Raw genomic sequence first — 15,014 nt, forward strand, 5'->3', positions numbered from 1 at the left:
CTTTTTTTTTTCATAGCAGTACTGCAATGTAAAGAATTTGCCATCTATGCACATGTGCAATATATTGCAAATGTTTTTTTCCTGTTGTTACAGCATTTTTTTGTCAAAGCTTAAAAGAGTCACACCTTCAGGATCCTAATGTTTAATTGATATCAGTGAGTCACCACCCATGCTGTGAGTCACTATGCTTCACATCAAGATGGAGGATTATCTGAAACATGAGATACTTGGGAAGACATCTGGCAAAAGCGCCCAAAAAGTAACCATCCTGTAGCTTCTTTACAAAGGGTGAAACTCTGGACAGGACTCACGCAGTGAGTCAGTATTTGCACTGAAGTTAAGTTACAGAAGTTGCAAATGTAAAGTCTGCTCCATGATTATTACTACGAACGCAATCTGTCTCAATTAAGGGCTGCTGCTTCGAAAGCACCTGTCCTCCAGAGGCCATAGTGCTGTCTGTAGCGTCTAAGCACACCGAATACCCACTGCAAAAGGTCATAACAAGATGCCTACCAAGGATTTGGTTAGTTCTATCTTCACCCTGATCACACAGGAAACTGCAGGGCAGACCGTTCTGTCCTTAAAAGAGCAAAGAGACAGGATGAGAGATGCTCTGGTCCAATGCTTGCCTGGAGCCTGGCAAAAAGAGCCCATGAGAGGGGACTTGGACATGTATACTCTCCCACACTGTGAGGTTTCCAATGACCACTGCTGAAAGAAATCAGATCCTTCCCCAAACAGTTTGAAGACAGATCACAGCTCTGCTCCAACTGCTCTCTGCATCAGTTTCAGCTCAAGGATACCAGAGGGTCACTGCCTTGGAAGACCTTAAACCAGGCATGAAGCTGCACCTTTGGTCCTTCCCCAGCCAGGCAGCACCCGGCTCCCTGTCCTCAGGAACGTAACTTGCCTCACACACAGCTTCTTGGCCCCCAGAGAAAAAGTCTTGCTTTGGGAGCCCTGCCTCAAGTACCACTTATGCCACAGCTTATCGCCTGAACTCCCTCCTGGGAGAAAGCCACAAGCTCCCCTGCACATTAGATGGCAATTTTAAGACCAGTAAATGAAAATAAAAATCCGCCATTTGTCACTGAGGTCTGTGAATGTTTGGTCTCTTCTTTCTTTGTTCCTCTCCTTCCTGCTTCATCTTTTTATAACCAAACCCTGTCAATTTTCCCTGCACAGCACTAGAATCCATCTTCTATATAAATACCTTGTCGACTGAGAGTTTAAATTTATGATGCCTTCAGATTCTCTTAGTGTTCTTCCAAAAAAAAAAAAAAAAAACCAACTCACCACCAAAAGGGTGAACCACAAAGTTGTTTTTAAAAAGGGTAAAGTAATGGAAAAAAGTTATGCCTTTTGTACAATATGTGTAACAAAAAGCAAAACAGTCTCCAGGTACTTATTCCTGGAGGAAAAGCTCCAAGTCAGCAGGCCAAGCACTACAAAAAACCACCAAAGAACAGAAAAGCAAGAGAGTCAGTACTTCTACCCTCATATACCTACCACTAATGCCTTTTCCCAGTACTGAACTATCCAAGTAGTACTCATAGTTACAGCCACAGGAGATCTCCCTCCAGGCTATTACAGGACAATGCTTCTCTCCTCCCCTTCTCAACCCACAGCCAAAGATGACCCTCTGACTGCACTTTTAATGTTAAAGAAAGTGTACGAGTTCCAGAAAAATGGCAGGATGCTCAACTTTACAGAAAATAACTGTGCAGTTAAACCACAGTAAAGAAGTCACAGGAGAAGCCTCCCAGAGGGACGTGCCAGCCCAAATACAACACTTAAAGTTGGGGTGGTTTTACCACCACGTGACCGAGCTGCTCAGGTGTCCCTGTATCTCCTTCTCAGCCATGGCAACAACACAGCATTTAAACTATTTAACCTTCAAGGTTCAGGGTAGGGATGACTCTCCTTTGAGATCACAGCTGGGCAAAGCACTCCCTGATCTGTATTTTAAGTGTCAATAAAGCGTTCTTCAGAACACTTGGCATTTTTTGACCACCAGTACAGCCTGCTGGGTGGAAGTATCAAGAAGGTCACATTTAAAAATGAGGGCATTAAGAAGAGTAAAAAAATAAACTGAATAATCCTGGAAGGCTTGAGAAGAAGGTATAAAAAGGAATGATTTCCTCTTTCTTTGAACAGCCACATTCAGAACCAACCATCTCCAAACTACTTCTTTCCTCACATTCTTATCGGACACAACTGACTTACCTGGAAAACAGAAGAGTCATTAAAAAAAAAAAAAAAACCACACAAGAAAAACAACAAACCAGCTATTGAGAGATTTTGTTGTTTGTTTTCTTTGAACAGCAACTCAAAGAAGCCTAACCCACTTACACTGGAATGCCTCAACCCACCACATAGTCAACACCTGACTTCTGAGCTACTTCCTCTCTGTATGATGCTAGACCTCCAAGTGCTGAGTACCTCTAACTTTCTTCAGCTATGTCATAAGTGGATGCTTTTGCTGAAAATCTTTGACCAGCCCCTGAGTGCTTAGGACTTCTTAAAGATAAATCATTCTAATAAACAAATTTTTACTGAGCAAGTACACACTGGTATTTTGAGAGGTTTATAACCATCCCCGTTTGCAAGAACTTTTACTCAGGTAGCAAAAGAGGTACTGTTGGTACCACAGCATCACCTTTTGCTCAACATCTACCTCCTCCTTGTTCCTGACAAATCTGGGGTCCCTGCTCCCATACACTGGAGCTTGCTAACTCAACAGATGCATGGGTCTGTTTTGTTCGGCTTCTTGTCTGATTCATTTTTCTTAGAGCGGGAACAACATTTTCTGCACTTTTCATTCTTGGAAGCCAGTAAACCATTTCTGACCACAGTAGACAGCTGACTGAGAAAGTTGCAGCCCAGGAAAATCACTTGTGAATGGTGAACACAAGGTCATATACACAGAAATTGTCAGGCTTTAACTACAGACATGATTGCCTGGGCAATGTACCATTTGAAAAATAAAGCAAAGAAACTATTTTTGACTACTACCATGAAGCCAAAGGTTTGGGGATATGGGGAAGGAGTGGAGAAGGGAGAGAGAAAGAGGAGAGGGCACGTGAGCCAGAGGACACGTGCTTAGCTGTCTTCCAAGAAAGATATAATTAGATCATGCAATGTTGTATGAAAGCAGTTTCATGTACCTATGAAAAGAGTTTCCAGCTCCACAAAAAAGTACAGGACTGCACAACTGTGGACTTCACAAATTTTCCTAATGTTTTCTGAAGTTTAACATAGGTGAAGTTGCTGAAATACTTCCTTCAAAACCACATTTTGGGATATATATGACTTAGTTGTGAAATTGCCACATTAGTTTTTGAAGTGTATCTTCTTTAAGTCTAGTATTTCAGCCTTAAAAATAAACCACACAGACTTGGTGCCGTGCTGTCACACATCACCGCGTGAACACTGAAATATAAAACGGCACTTCCTCCTGGTTTGCAAACTTCAACCCCACCATGAAGATGGGACACCTAAGGCACAGATTGTGTCAAGCTGCTTGCAATCAGAGAGGCAGAGATACACTGCCTCCTATATTAATTACCTCAGAGTAACCAGGCTGTCCCCACTACTCCCTGTGGGGACATGCTGTCCCGCTCTCACCCGGTATGTGCGTGGTCCCGGTGTCCCCCCCAGCAGCAGAAAGGCGACGCTGACAGCAGATGCATTACTGTAGCATCTCCTGCCTGCACCCACTGAAGCAGTGCCAGGCTGCCAGCCAAGCTGCACCATGCACATCTGCCTGCTGTGCATCATATCTAACGCCTTACAGCCACAGCTCAGCTGCAAAAGCCATCTCCCCAGCGTGGTGAGATGGCTCAAGCAACACTGCAGTCACAAAACAAGCCCGAAACGTCATATACACAAAAGGACACACATTGACTTAGTTTCAGAGCCAGTAAACTAACCTGGAAAAGACACTACATTGAATGATCTGCACTAAATGATTCCTTAGTCTATGACGTAAGCAAAAAAGACCCTCCAAGCTATCCACCCAGCACATCAGCAGAGTCCAAGATAATGAGATGCCACCTGAAACACCGCAAAACTGGAAAAGTTTCATCTACCCTTCAACTTCACACTTTAATCAGGAGCAATTAGCTCTTCTGTTCCCAAACTTGCTCTCATCACAGATCTGTTTCTTTTCCCCACTGGGAGAGGGAAGAAGGAAGTTTGCTAAGTAAATAATCATCACTAATATGCTAACAATTAAAATATGATTTGTTAATCATATGACAGTCTTCTGAATACTCAACATAATTAAATCCATTTTGGTAGCATCCATATACCACCTACTTCTCCATCACTACTTCTTTTATTTTCAGTAGCAGAAGTTCCCTTTATTCGGAGATGTTTTGATCTTCTCCAGCCTTCGCCCTCCCCAGATTAGTCAACTAACTTGTTTCCCAGCTGATGCGATCTGTTTCACTTTTTCCAACTCCATAATATCATCTAACATCAAAGAGTTGGGAGATACAAAATCTTGCTTGCAGCTTTCATGAACACCATATTCCTAACTTTCCAGAGAGCAGGATCAGGATATTTCCATCTCTCTTTTACATCTCTGTGCTATAATTATCTTTTCTACACATATTCTGACATTGTTAGGAGCCACTGTCACATAACCGACTAGCTTTTAACCTATCCCTTTTTTAAAGGCCCATAGCTGTTTGCCTCCCTTGGGCTGTATGAAAAGACCAGGAGCAACAATGCCTATCACTAGGACTGAGACACACACAATAAAATGGGTTTTAAGTGCCATCCCTCAATTTTCAGCTGACAAACACTTTTTTTCTGATCCAGGTACATGCTGCTGAGACTGGTTTTGCGACCAAACTCAATAAAAAGTTAAACTAGTTTTCACATTGGTATTTAGAACAGGTCTAGGGCATTGTAAATAGAAGCCATGTAAAAAAACCCCAACATCTTGGTTAAATATTAACATTTGCTATCATCTGATTATCAAAAACAAATTAACACTTTGAAGACTGGTATTTTTCAGGTTGCCAAAACCACATGTGCATAAAATATACTGCATGTACGCAGCCTTGAGAGCGCTGACATAGCAAAACCCAATTTACTCTCTTATTGGGTCTTTTTAAAGATTGGGGGAAAAAAACTTGAGGATGTCAAGCATGGCATAAGAACTCTGAAGCAGAGAAGGGGGGAGGAGACAAGAGGGGGAAGCCATTTCTCATGAGAAATACTTGCTCAAAGTCAACGAGATGAAAAGATCAGACACCTTCATTTTGACATGCAATTATTGCTGCCATGACCCTGCCCTCTCATCATTTGAGGAGTACAGCTATTATAATTCAGGCAAGAAGAAAAAGAGAGGGAGAGGGGAAAAAAGAGGGTCTGGTATTAATTCAAACTTAAATAAATATTAAGGGGAAGGAAGAAAGGAGAAAAATATTCCACTTGTTCTACAAATCAAAATAAGAAACTGGTCTGTCGAGCTTCTATTGTTCAGGCAGACAATGCTTTACATAGCCCTGGGAGACAGAGCAGGGGAAAAGGTCTTATGGTTTAATTTACATTTCATATCTTTAATAATATTTGCAGGGTAGACATTGCAACATTGTCTACACGCTCGTGGACTTTGGTCTGGAGGCCAAGAGGAGACCAGGCAGCTCCAGAGTGCTGCAAGTAACAGGGAGACGCTACTTGAGCCAAAATGAATTCCTCTACAGCTGGCTGGAGCTGTAAACCTTTTCCAGAGAACCAGATCACCCTGCTCTGAAAGCAGCACACAAGGGTAACTATAAATCACACGCTGCTGGACAAGGCAAACGTACCGCTTCCCTGTATCTCACAAGTAGCATTCCTGATTCTCCCGACTTTGCTACTTGTAGATCTAAATAGGCATCCCAGAAAAAAATATAAGTGTATATTCACTTATTAAATCTTTTGTTCTTGTGTTTGAGTAGGACAACCAGCATTTGGGGCTCTCCCAAATGAAAAGACAAAATAAAAATCCTAACGAAGCCTTGTACTACACATTGAATGTTCCTCCTGGGGAGGAGATGAGTTAAAAAAAAAAGAAGAAAAAAATGTCTTCTCCAGAGGAGTGAGTCCCACCCAGCCCATCGCCCCCTGAGCACGTTTGCCCTTGCTTCATCAGCTCGCAAGGCAGGACTTTTTGCCCCAAACACACCAGTTCCACCAGTGGTGCACAGCAGCCAGCCGCTGATCCATCTCCCGCCGCGTGGGAATGGGCACAGACCTACTGCCTGTTCCCAGCAGGTATGACGTGGGCTGGATCGGCGGGAGCTGCTCAACACACACGTTAATCACCGCTGCCTGCCGGGTTTTACAGGCCGGTGGCACGGCAGGCTGCACAGTGCCCGCACTGGGCGTGGAGGTTACCACTGGGCGTTACGTGGAGGTACCGTCACTGGCTTTGCCTAGGTACCTCTGCAACACACCCTGATGACATGGAAGGGGTTTGAAGCTTCGTTCTCCCTCCTTCAGGCCCCTTCCTTCCCCCTTGACTTTAAAAGGGTGCACAAGGGCACACACAATTCAGGGTGCACGCAAGGTCACCTGCTGTCAAAAGTCAACTGGAAAAAAATATACAAATACGTTACATTATGACAGCTGAGTACACATTTCAGAGTTGAGGTGCCCAGAGCCCAAGAGAAGCAGCTCTGAGGGAACTCAGTGTAAGAATTGAACACTCAGCACTGCTGCAAAGTTGCAGAATCTTCCTATGACAGGGTTCTCCAATCTTCTACGCATCATCTACAGCAAGCCCCACTCTTTTCTTCTACAGCAAGATCTCAGGCTAATTAATTCCACAGTTGCTTGTGGGTAACCCAGCACCAGCCAGGCTGGGCTGCAGAAGAGTGGGAGGAAGAAGGGGCATGAAAAGGAGCGAGTGAGAACAACTGTCCTGAGCGGGGATGCCAGGCAGCACAGAGGGCAAACCAGGCAGAAACAAATTGGCTGACAGGGAAAACAACAGACAAGGTACACAACAGCATGGTATCCCTTTCAGCATTTTCTAAATTTAGCAGCTCTCTAAAATTAATTTGGAAATCTTTCATTTTAGACTTTGTACCATTACTACGGCCAAAGGATTTTAAGTTAAGGGAAACCATGAGTCTCATACTATTCCAGATGTTATTTCATTAAAAAATTAACACCTTCAAGTTCAGCTGGCCTGTAATTCTCATCTCAACATTACCATCAGAACTGGCTCCAAATTAGATGCTTTCCTAGGTGCCAGTTCCTCCTCTTCTGTCAAACGCTTTAAGAAAAACATGAGGTCATCTTTTATAATGGAACTCTTGAAGCCAGAGAAGAGGTAAAACTGTTAGGGCACTTTAGAAATTTCGTTTTAGACTGCCTGAACAGCTGGTAAATATACACCCTAGCCTGCAACTTCTGCCACAGCATGGGTAGGGTCAGGATATTTAAACTAAATGACTGAGATACAGGATGTATTAGGGAGTGGAAACAAAAGCAAACAAACCCCCAACTGTTTCAAATATCAGGTCCATCCACGAAAAAAAACAAACAAACAAAAAAAGAGCAGTTGTTTGACATTCATATGGAAAAAGAGGAATATGAAAGGCTCAATAGCAAGTCTTGGAAAGTTGAGATGACTTTAAGACTTTACCTTCCTGGAGGATCATTGTTAGTTCTACCAATGCTATGAACTGTTTATGGTAGGCTGAAATCAGATTCCTGTATGTGAGGTGCTTTATCTTAAGGGTTATAATAAACATTAACTCTATGTACATTCCCTCTAGTGAAAAAAAATATACACCAAATAGAAAACCTAAGACTACCTGAGTTCTGATGTCAGAACTGCTTCAAAATTTTTTGGCCCACACATCAAACACGCACACCCCCCAGACAAATCAAAACAGTGTCTAGGCTCACTAAACAAGTATTTGTAGCCTGGTGACATCATACTTGGTTATCTCAAACATCAGGTAATTTGCTGCTTAAAGACATGCAGAGGACAGTTCTTCACCTCCAGGAAATGGCAGGTACTGTTCCCGAAACAGCCACCCCTTTCCTTCACTCTGCTCGGCTGGAAACTCACCCCATTGTTTTAGGGTGTTGCTGGCCAGGGCCCTGATAACCAGGAGACTCCATCACTACATTCAATGTGTCAGGGCAGGCGCCAGAGCAGCTGCAGCAGGACAGGTCATCAGCTCTCCTTGTTCCATCTTTAACAAGCAGATTTTGCAAGCCTGTGAGCCCTCAGAACGGCAACTGCTCTTTATCAGCTAACACACGGCGGGGGGGGGATGGGAGGGAAAGAAGTTTGGGATCTCTCCTATAGCTGAGGAAACCATAAAAAAATAGCAGTAGAAGTTTAAGAAGTTTACTGTGATCTGCCAGCACTTTGGGATACCTCAGACCACAAGGACTTGTTGACCCCTTCATCATCCATTAGGAGCAGAGAGACATTTCAAAGCCCCATCTGAGAACAATTGAGAATAGTCTTTCTACCCACAGCAAGTACCTGCCTTGCAGGTCCCTATGCCCCCTCCAATCCATTCAACTGCACGGGGTTGATATTGGTAATATACTAGCTTAGGTCTTGCCACTTCTGACCCAACTACTGCACTGGGTACAATAACTCAGGGCTTTCATTGACCTGGGACTACACAGAAGCCAGTCAGCCACGAACCAACACTGACAAGACAAATCCTGCCAGTTGCAGGAAAAATGCATCAGCATTTCCAAAGTCTCTCTGCAGAGACCAGCCAACTGGAGGATACGCAGAAATGAGTGAGAGACCTCCTCCCATTTGTGCCTGGAAAGGGTGGCACAGCTCTTATTTTGGGAAGGACCTTGTCAGAATAATCCCTTCTGAATTAATTAACAACTATACTCTGAAAGTCCACTTGAAATTCACACCTATCCCCTACCCCAAGAAATATTACCCTACAAGCAGTACCAAATTTGTCTTCACTGTTATCATACACGGATTTGTTTGTTTGCTTAGCATTTTTGGCTACTTGCAGGTACTTGCAATAATCCCATGAGACAATACCACAGTCTAGGGCACATGGCACTGCACAGAGCCATTTCACCTCGTTAACCTAGCAGAAAACACAGGAAAACTAATAATAATAAAAATGTATTTAAAGAGAAAGTTTTCTATCAGGTTAGCAAACTAAGTCAGCTGAAGACATGTCCAGAAAAGTGCCAGAACTGCCAAAAAAGCAAGGGAAAGAAAGGCTGGTAGGACACAGACATTCCCTTTTGCAGGGGCAAAGGGAATGACATCCAGCCGGAACCGAGCCAAGTTCACACCAAGACAGCACTGCTCGGTGTTTGCTGCACGGCAGCGCTGCCCCTGGACCATTTGGCTCTCCTGAATTAAGCATCACTTTGCTAGAAGCTCAGCCAAATTGGCATGAGAACGATCGAACCAGTGGCAAATAGGTAAAATGATGGCACATTACTTGGGAAAGAAGATGACTCAACCCAAATCAAGTGGGAAGTTGAGAGCCAAGAGAACAGCACTGCAGCAAAACAAGGCATCTGGAGCAGAAAAGCAGCCACAACAGGAATTCCCTGGTGACTAGACATGAAATATTATTACATAATTGCTCTGGGTGATTAAAACACAGCCTTCAACTAACCACTTCCCTCTAGGCCATACCCAAGAGGTGGAATGATCTGGAACGCTGCGGGTGCACACACAGGGATGCTGTGCCATCAACTGCTGCAATTTAATCAAGCCTCAGTCCTTGCCCATTGTCAGCTTTTGGTGTCCATTATACAAATTAGCATTCGGAACAACAAACAATTCCCACCACGTAACGCAATCGCACACAACTGACAGGTCATCCTAGTAACGGAGGGAAAAACAACAACCATCAGTCCTGTAACTAAGAGCTTCCGTGAAAACTTTGCCCCAAGATTACAGCTGGCTTTGCAGATGGTCAGAAGATCCAGGCACTAAAGAAGTTAACGAGAGAGTTAGAAAAGTCCCTGCTGAGTACACACCTCAACTTCCTGCTAGGCTTCACCGCTATGCATGTTTAGTTGTCATTATGTTGCTTATTGCATTAAGTGCTAATAATCTCAGGTTTCACTATGGAAAAAAAAAAAAAAAAAAAGGAGAGTATTTCTCAGTGTTCTTCCTTGGGACAGTGGTGAGATTAATGGATCATTTAAAAGACATTTATTTTTTTTACTAGGCTTTTGCCTAAAGGCTAGTTCAGGGTACATCTCTCACAAACAATACACGTGTTTATAGCAGTGTGATAATGGTGATGTTGTGATAAAGAATAGATTAAAATCCTCAAAGAAGCATTTAGCAGTGAAAAAGGCTTACAAGTGAATTGTCCTAAAGGAAAATATTTATGTACAAACCAAGTCCAAGATTTATGTACCAAGTCAGGACATTAGCTCAGATGGGTGATTTAATATGGCCACTGGAATCCTTGTGGTTAAATTATGCATCTGACCTCTTTGCTATATGTATTTTAACAGTGTTAAATAATAAGCAGTATGTCCTTTATTACCATTTCCAGTTCTAATGACTGGCAGCACTATAAAAAGCACCATTCCCAGTGACTCAGTTGAAGAGGTCAGGGTAATGGCAGTGCCTATCATGGCAATGCCACTCTTCAAGGAAGGTGCAAGGCCACCTCTGGCTCCAGCAAAGACTCGAAAGAGAAGCGGGGCTAAACATAGCACAGAGCAGGGCTGGAAACAGCAAGATCTCTACTCCGTCACTTCCAAGCATGACACAGGCTGGGAGAAAATGGGCACCACAGAGGGATAACTAAGAAAGCAGGGAGAGAGAGACAACATCTGATGAAAGGTACCATTAGGAGAGAGGCTACAGAGACAGTGAAACTTAATGTAGTTTAAGGACAGCTATCAGGTCCTGAGGAGCGGGGGACAGTGACACCTCATGTACATGTGCATCACCAAAATGCAGAGCAGGAAATATGCTTCACGCTAAATAACCCCAATTGTTTCATTGTTTCTGAAGACAAAGCAGCAATGGAGCATCCAGCAGAGATTAGTTTGGATGGCTGAAGATGAGAACAAGGGGATTTACCGGCCAAACAAAAGTGCATTTTTTATTAATATACTTTTGGCTGTCTTTATGATATTTCAATATAACCCCTGGCTACTACACAGATGAGCATATATTAGACTAAGATTTAATAAAACTCTATTTAGAAAGATGAGAACATTGCATAATACATTACAGAAACAAATGTATTTTTGAGGGGAGTTAAGGGAGATCTGAACATCCAGTCTTCTGAATTCATCCAGGGCAGCTCCCTCTCACAAAGGACAGTGGGATGTGTGTAAAAGGAGTCAGCAGTTACAAGAATTGTTCCCACAGTATCGGAGCTCCTGTGGGTTTATAAGAAAGGAAGTCCGAATTAAGCTATATTGATGCTCTGCCTGGGTTTTTCCTCTTTTTCTTTATTAGGATAAAAACAGACAGCACGCCCACCCAGAAAACCCCCAAAACAAAACCAAAGCACAAACTAAGGAGGAATCCCGACCCCAAGAAAACAACCTAATTATAATTACATGGGATTACAAATCAAAGCAAAAAAGCTGCCAAGTTTTTAGAAGTGAGCATACAACAAAAATTAAAAACTCCACACTGGAAAAACCCATAGTCTCAAAAGACGAATATTATTCTTTCTAATAGAAAACAAGACAGCAGGGACCACAGCTGTTTATTTATCCCTTAAAATTGATCTGCCCTTTAGTGCGAGTTCTTCCAAAGAACATTTTTTTATTGTTTTTAAAGAAACATGCAAGATAGCAAATTAACTGTCGCTCAACCTTTTGTGGCCAACTTGATGATGACCTTCAAAAAGATTCAAACACTTAAAAAAAAAATACTTTTTTTTTTTTACAGCTTTCACTAAAAAGAGTATTTAAAGATTTTTTTTTCCCATGCTTAAGCATCAGTGTTAAACCCTAAAACATATGAATAGCTCAGTCTCTGCTTATAAACAGAAGAAAATCTGCCCCTCTTAAATGTCAAATTTCATTATGCACTTCTACATCACAAACCATTTAAGTCCACCATGTGTCTGTGTTTTTCTCATTGAAGGAGTGTAGCCGGGTTGCTTTTTTTTTTTTTTTCAATCCATTCTGGGTTCAAGGTTTTTGTGGACTTGCTTTACCCGCTTTTTCCATTGCACACATTTTCAAGGGACACAAAGAGAAACTGAAGTGATTTTCAATGATTAAATACGAACGTGTGCTGGCTGACCAAAGCACAATCATGCTGGTCATCTGATTATTGCTGTGTTTCTTTCTCCCAACTAGATAAGCACAGTTAATCCAAAACACTGCTCCCGGGCAGGAAGTAATTTTTGCTGATCTTAGGGGAGGGTCTTGAGATTAAGGGAACTACTTTCCTCATATAACAGTTTCATTTTACATTTCCAAGAGCTCCAGTTGCCTGTTTATACCAACGAGGCCCATCCACAGCCGGCAGGGCTTTCGCAGGGCCGGTACCACAGACAAGCAAAAGCTTTCAGGTGAAAAGGCAAAGCGTGTTTTTTTTTTTTTTTTTTTTTGCATGCGCTACTCAGCAAATATGAAGTAAGAGCAGAACGCGGCGCAGCCCTCCTCACTAGAAATTTTCCACCTTAGCCATTACATTAGGAAACACAAAACAGAGCAGCATGCGCTTTCTGCCTCCAGAGTACAACAACTTGTGTGAGACATTTCTTCTTTTATTGCTCTACCAAAACACTTATCAAGGGAATAAGTACAAAACAAGAAGAATTCGGCAGAACTTTGTCTCGTTTTCCTCCCAACAGTGACCATCTCATCAGCTTCCCCAAAAATCAACCTGGTTTTTAGATTGTACAGCTGCTTTACTATACTCGCACAAAGGTGAGCGATATCACAACTGCAGCCTTCTCCACAACCCTTTCCCCTCGCTAGCTGGTGACATTCACCTGCAGCATCTTTCCCACGGACACCCGCGTCCCAAGGTGGCAGGACAGCTGCCATTGTTGGGATCCCAAAGAGCCGCCCGGGATCCCATTTCAGGACATAACTTTGCTGCATCCAGCACCCAGGTACAAAGCCACAAGACGGACACCCGGCGTGACGCCCAGGGAGGGAAAGGATTACAGGAATGTGGGATTTACACCTGGCAGGGAGGCAACTCACAGGGCACCTGCCCGCCCCGGCCAGATCCGCATCGTGTCCAGCTGCTCCCCTTGGCTTGGGAAGAGCGGGTGCTGAGTGGGGTCAGGCTAGGTCCGAGGGGGTCTGGGAGGGCTGGATAGAGGGGGGGGGGTGGGGGGGGTGGGGGGAGGGCAGCCGCCTTTCTCACCTTGCTCACAACGTTTTGGACGAGGCCGGCTCTGATGCGGTAATGCCACTCGTGGCAGTCGCACTCGCTGGCGTTGACCCCCGCGGGGGTGGGCAGCCCGGGCGGGGGGAAGATGCTGCCATTGCCGCTGCGGTTGGCGTGGCCCGGCGCCAGCGACCCGCTCCAGTTGCCCTGCCCGTCCGCCTCCCGGCACCAGAAGTCGGGCTGGTCCAGGAGGAAGGAGTCCGAGAACTTGCTGAAGCCGATGAAGAGGGCCGGCACCCAGGTGAGCAGCACCAGGGTCCGCTGGTACCCGCCGCCCAGCCCCCCGAGGAACGGCAGTACCGAGCCATCGTAGTCGAGGAGCAGCGGGCTGCAGGCGGAGGCGGGCGGCGGCACCGGCACCGCCTGGATCTCGGCCCCGGCCGCGTTAGCGGGGGGCGGCCCCGGGGGGGCGGCGGCGCCCACCCCCCCCGCGACCCCCGGCACCGAGCCGTTCTCCTCCGGCAGCGGCCGGCCCCCGCCGCCCGCCTCGCGGCGCCGGTCTATCGCCATCCAGCCGCCCGGGGGGGTTCACATAGGATGGGGGGGTTGGAGCAGCCCAGGCTCCCTCTCGAGTCCGTCCTTCCTTCCCTCTCTTCCACGCACACACACACCTTGCAACGTAATATATCGCACACACGCTCCCAGCCGGACCCGGCAGAAGACGGATGGGGAGGGAAGGAAGGGGAGGAAGAAGGGGGAGGGGGGGGAAGAAAGGGGGAGGCACCGAGCGAGCCCCTCGCCCCGCTCCCTTCCTCACCCGCACCCTGCGGCCACGAACCGCTGCAGCTGCCCCCCCTCCCCTCGCCTGTGCGTCAAGCTGCACTCATCCCAGCGCTCCCTTCCCCCCGCCGAGAGGCACCGCCGAAAATAAAAGGAAGGATCCAGCCGGATCCGAGCATGCAATGGGCCAAAGGAAAGGAAAGGAGGAGAAGGGGGGAAAGGGGATGAGAGAAAAGAAAGGGGAAAAAAAAATAAAAAATAAAATAAATCACCACCCTGCGAACCAAACCCTGCAACAACAAACCAAGCAAAACCGGTGCAGCAAGACTCTACGAACACGCCTCCTCTCCCGGTTTTGGTGAGGAGGAGGAGGAGGAGGAGGAGGAGGAGGAGGGAGGAGAGGGAAGGCAAAGGAAGGAGAAGAAAATAACAGCTCCCGACGCGGCTTCCCCGCTTCTCACACGGCTAAGGGTCCCCCCCCGGCCGCGGCAGCAGCGGCGGCGGCAGCCCCCAGCACCCCCCCGCCGGCCCCTGGCAGCCCCCCGTCCCGCACATCTGGCCCTGCAGCAAGGGGCCCCGCCAGCCTCTCCGCGGCCCGGGCTGCGGGGACCGCCGCCGTGCGCCTCCCGCGGCAGCCCGCTCGCCCAACCGAGCCCTGCCGTGGCCGCCGGCCGCACCTCCAGAGGCGGGCAACCCGCCCGGCTCCTCGCCCCTCCGCCTCCCGACAGCCCCCACCTGCCGGCCCGGCCCCGCCACCGCCCCCCCGGCCCCGCTCCGCTCCGCCCCCGCGGTGCCGGGCGGCCGCACCTGCTCCCGCCGCGCCGCCGGCCCGGCTCGGCTCGGCCCGGCCCCCCCTCCACAGGGACCCGCCGTCGCCGCCGCCGGGGGCGGGACGGCGCCGCGGGGCGGGGAGGGCGTGGGGCGGCCCGACGCGGGA

At 46.5% G+C, this 15,014-nt stretch overlaps 1 protein-coding gene across 2 annotated transcripts in view; it reads right to left on the reverse strand.

Moving 5' to 3' along the window:
- The window catches only part of SLC22A23 (solute carrier family 22 member 23), a 114,419-nt gene extending 100,552 nt beyond the window's left edge, over positions 1 to 13,867 (reverse strand). For both annotated transcript variants that reach the window (XM_074146472.1, XM_074146470.1), the window contains exon 1: positions 13,334 to 13,867. In XM_074146472.1, the coding sequence (XP_074002573.1) occupies positions 13,334 to 13,867 (534 nt within the window). The remainder of the gene's footprint in view (positions 1 to 13,333) is intronic.
- Positions 13,868 to 15,014: the final 1,147 nt, after the last annotated feature.

This window comes from Numenius arquata, chromosome 4, assembly GCF_964106895.1.
Source record: "Numenius arquata chromosome 4, bNumArq3.hap1.1, whole genome shotgun sequence".
Lineage (NCBI taxonomy): Eukaryota > Metazoa > Chordata > Aves > Charadriiformes > Scolopacidae > Numenius > Numenius arquata.